Here is a 4,745-nt window from a genome sequence, read left to right as displayed (position 1 = left end):
GAGAGAGCAGAGGGGACGTACGGACAGGAGGAAATGGCATCAGGTTTGTTTATCTTATCAGTTTGATCTTGGGATAGAGAAGGCGCAAACATAACACTTCCATTTTGTCAGAATTAGATGAAATCAGAGGAAGGGATGTCCACTAAACAGACTGCAGCAAAGGTGGTCGTTCAGACAGAGAAATACAGGAATAATAAGTAAGAGAATCCCAGGCCTCCTGAACAGGAAGGAAAACAGATGAGGAAAACAGACAGACAGAAACACAGACATGCAGTATTGGGTTTTCAATTAGATTAAAATCTAAATGGAGTGTTAAGAAATCTGCATGATCACAACTTTTCACCTATTCACCCAGATTCCACATTATTAGTCTCAGCAGCCAGTAAATACAGTTTTGTGTCACAAATGGGTAATTTGGGGCATGCTGGTAGTCTAGTAGATGCACACCATCTTGGTTGTTTTCCAACCCCCATCCCTCAAAAGCTTTCCTGCCAGCTTCTCCACTGTCACTTTCAATATTGGCTTGAAAAAATCTTTTTGAAAAAAAAAAAAAAAAGGATCAGTTTAAACAAATATAACCCAAAGATCACAGCAATATTTGACCTACTTTTCTTTGCCAGAATGAACAACTTGCATAATCACCATCTTTACCGTCCAGACACGAAATGACATCATGCAAAGTGTACTTGCATATGTGTTCTTAACATGGGGCCAAGTTGCAGGGGAGCTAAAATGGGGGGGGTCAGTTTCTTTTCATTGGGGGGTTCAGTTTCTTTTCATTGCCAGTCAACAGCCTTGATCACTTCTTATGCTGAAGTTTGTTTTTTTGTTTTTTTTTAATGGAGAGACAGCATTATTCTTCAACAGTGTGGACAGAGACACGTCTGATGTATGTACCAAATGAAATGTGACTCGTTTTATTGCGGCGATGGAAATTTTAACAGGGTGCCATGGAAAATCAATAGCACTCACCACAGTCTCTGCTCTGGTTTAGACATGGTTAGCTGCCTGGGAATGACTTAACCATATAAGTTGCTTACATGACTGACAAACAAATGTGGCAATATAGTCTGCCCCACCGCTGCGCCCACACCAGTTTTGATGTACATGTAAACCTTTCCCAAAAATATGGGTTGCTAATCTTGTGCTTTCCCCTCTGTGTCTCCTGCCTGTTTGAAACTGTCTTCCACAGAGGAGGACCCGTGGCTCTGAAGCAGCGCCAGGCATTCCTCCATCTGACTGTTAAGTGTGATTTATGAGTGACAACAGAGACACAGAGAGGAAGAGAGACACTAAAAGAGAGAATGGAGAGAGAGAGATAGGAAGGAGTTGGGGACGTTGTTGTTGTTGGGACATGGGGGTCAATAGGTTTCCAAGACTTGAGGTAAGTTACAGGTCTTTGAGGTAACAGGTGCTGAAGCTCTTCATTCAGACGTTGTCAGTTGCACATATGTTGCCTGTTTCAGATATAAAAGACATGCACACACACACACACACACACACACACACACACAAAAAACTGAAGAATGATACAATGTCTTTCCCACCTGTAGCTTCACATGTGCACAAGTGTGTTTGAATCAAGATATATCACACACACACACACACACACACACATATATATATAGCATTAATGATGATGAATGACTCACTAAATTAACTATACAACTGTAACTGTGCTGTTTCATGGAGCAGCAGAGGTGACAACTGACGTCTGTTTATTATTGAGCTCCACTGATTAGGGTGAAATACTTTTCACATGACACTGATGAAGTTCAGGTCCACATTCAAAACACTCATATACCAATTATTACACATGCATCATTTTCAGTACCGTTTATCATACTTATCAGGCTTTGGAAATACTTTTCAATCCAGCTAATGTTTATTCGACTGCCCTGGCAAGAGCTGTTTTGTATGAAACAATCAAGCACTTTATAGCCATGTGACTGTATGCATGCAAGAGATAATCCAAAGGCTCACATCTAGCTTTACATCAGGGGAGAGCTCATGACTTCATGCAGCCGGGAGAAAGTAAAAACGGTTCTCTGATCAAGTCTAATTAATGCAGGAACAAGGAGGAAACACACTTGAACAGTGGCTCTTGTTACCCCAGACACAATGGGGATTGTGTGCCACTGAATGAAGCTTTTAGTTTTCAAAATCTGTGTAGTTCGAACCACAATCGTCGAGCGAGGATATGAGGGGTCACGTTCAAGAGCAAGAAAAAACAAAAACATTTTAGACTTGAGCCAAAACTGACATTGCTGACTGTCTATGCAGGAAGTTTTCCAAATACAGATTTAAGACTGTCACACTGAACTCCCTACCATTTCTGATCGGCATCTGAGTAAGTTTTGGGGCCCTTGTTGACCCTGTTGTCCTGAACAAAACAACCTGAGCATTACCTTGCCCGCAGGCTCCTCGCTGAATGAAAAGAACAGGTGGCTGCTGCAGCTTCTCCGCCCGGCGGCTGACCCTCTTCAGCTCGCAGATATTCCGGTAGGACACCCCATCGCTTCCACAAACCGGGTCGGTGGCTTTGCACACGCAAATCCCGCTCTTGCTTCTCCTCCTCACCGTGACAGTGTATGCCACCCCGCCGGAGACGGAGCACTCCAGCCCGTCTCCGCACACGGGGTCCCCGAGCTTCCCGCTGCCGCCGCAGGCTTCGCCCTCGCCGGACGCACACACCGGGCAGCAGTGGCAGGCGTCGAGGGCTTGTCCCGCCTGGCAGACCGCTGGCAGCCGGGGACACATCGACTTGTCACACCTCGCGGGACATCCGATAACATACCGGCCTGAGATTTGCGCATCAGCCGGCGCGGACGCAAAGGCTACAATTACGCACAACAACAGTGACCCAAACATGATTCAAACTAGAAATACGTTTTAAAAAGTTAATAAGAAAGTCTACAGGAGCTCCAAAAGTTCGCTCTTTGCTTGCAGTGTTATGGGATGAGAGAGCTCAGTAGTGCTGAAGGGGGAGTCACTTCAGCTGGAGAGGCATTTAACTGAAACTCCACCGCGCAGCCAATTACGCTGCTGTACGTTTTTGCTGGCACCGCTTCATAGAGGCAACTCACTTTCTAGATAATCACAACAAGCCTGGTCATTGGTGGGTTTACGTGACGTGACGTACTGCCTCCAGAGGCGTGAGAGGAGAGAGAGCAGAAAACGAGCCTGTGTGTAGACAGATGTAAAATATACTGTATTTATTTAAGAGCTGTGAACTTGGTTAGAAGAAAAAAAAAGTAAGTTGTGTGTAAATTCTCTTTTCTGTTGATTCTATTGAAGAAAGAGGGTGGAGGAGCTCAGAGAGGTCAAGGTCAACTTCACAACACCTCTGGAATTTATAGACAACCACTGAAAAGCTCAAAGACATTTCAGCTGTGTCAGTGTTTGCTGATAATGACACTGAAAGTGATTTAATTATTTACAAACAAATAAAAATATAAAATTAAAAACCCAGTAGTGGAAAGAAAAATGCTGCCCAGATGTTTTATATGCTGTACAGCCCTCCACACATCCTGCAGGCCAATGTTTTTTTTTTTTTTTTTTAAACTACTCCCTTATGAATTAGTCACTCCTGGCACAACACACAAGCCTTATGGCTAATTAGGAAAATCAGTGATGGAAAAAAGTTGTGTGGATTGTGGGATTTGTGGAGTTAATGTAGCGCTTTCGGATGCTCTTGGTAAACAGCCAAATTTATTCTAATTGGAAAATAGCAAGAGAACATGATTTATCCATTTATTATGATCTAATCCCAGCTCTATGGGTTATAAGCACCCTGCTTGCAGGGAAATAAACAACATTTAATGGTGAGATCCAAATAACAGTAATCATTGCCTCCCAAGCTAAAGCGTAAATCATTTTAATCTCTTTTTTTCAATAATCATTTGTGCCACAGACTCAATGGAAACACCATAAAAACTGTTTAAATTGATTGTTTGTTGGAATGACACACATTTACAATATTAAGGGACAAACAACAAACCTCTGTTAGGGTTAGATGTCTGTGGTGAGCTGTAAAAGAGTCCAGTAAACACAGGAGGCAATGAATCAGTGCCATAAAATGCCTCAGCACAGTGTGATTGATTTTGGGTTCAGGGCAGTTTTGATGGCTCTTGGTTTAAATGCAGTGGCCAGGTGAATGGGAGCAGCTCTCTGGGAATGGAGGGAATGGAGGGACTTGAGGGGCGAAGCCCCCCGTGGTGCGCTGGAGCACTTAGTAACACAAGCTCCTGTATCCTAAAGGCAATTAGAGAGGGGGCATAAAGGGATGGAGTCGTATGCTCTCAAAGACTGGACTGGCTCGTACAGCAGAGGAAGCAGTAAGTAATTCAGATTTGTAACCTAGAGTTCAAGCTTGGCTAATTGTTTGAGGTATTTATGTTCAGAGTACTGTTGACAATGAATGAAACTCATACAGCAGCATTAAATATGACCTCACAGCATCGTCAGACTACACTATGTGGCAATACGCAGACAGGAAACGATGGGAAAATCTGCAGATGAAAACAACCTCATCTATAAGTCACACCCATTCTCCAACCAAGGGCAGTGAGCGTAACCAAGGATGGATGAGGTCTGTGTGATCTCCTCACTCAAGTCCGCAAAGATGTCTGAGCTGTGTGTGAATTCATGTCCACGCCTGAAGCCACAACAAAGTCTTACATCCCACAGTTAAGATCAATGAAGATAAACTGTAGCCCTCAGCTACAGTAGCCTGTATATCGAAC

The 4,745-nt window shown here is 43.5% G+C and overlaps 1 protein-coding gene across 1 annotated transcript in view; it reads right to left on the bottom strand.

The window, feature by feature from the left end:
• The window catches only part of LOC111663743 (serine protease HTRA1A-like), a 23,016-nt gene extending 19,984 nt beyond the window's left edge, over positions 1-3,032 (bottom strand). The window contains exon 1 of the mRNA XM_023418038.2: positions 2,409-3,032. Coding sequence (XP_023273806.1) covers positions 2,409-2,871 — 463 coding nt within the window. The 5' untranslated portion in view covers positions 2,872-3,032. The remainder of the gene's footprint in view (positions 1-2,408) is intronic.
• Positions 3,033-4,745: the final 1,713 nt, after the last annotated feature.

This window comes from Seriola lalandi, unplaced genomic scaffold (genome assembly GCF_002814215.2).
Source record: "Seriola lalandi dorsalis isolate HSWRI2012SDOR001 ecotype SW California unplaced genomic scaffold, Sedor1 jcf7180002054580, whole genome shotgun sequence".
Classification (NCBI taxonomy): Eukaryota; Metazoa; Chordata; class Actinopteri; order Carangiformes; family Carangidae; genus Seriola; species Seriola lalandi.
Note: the sequence above shows the minus strand (reverse complement) of the source record. Positions and strands in the feature narration are given on the sequence as shown.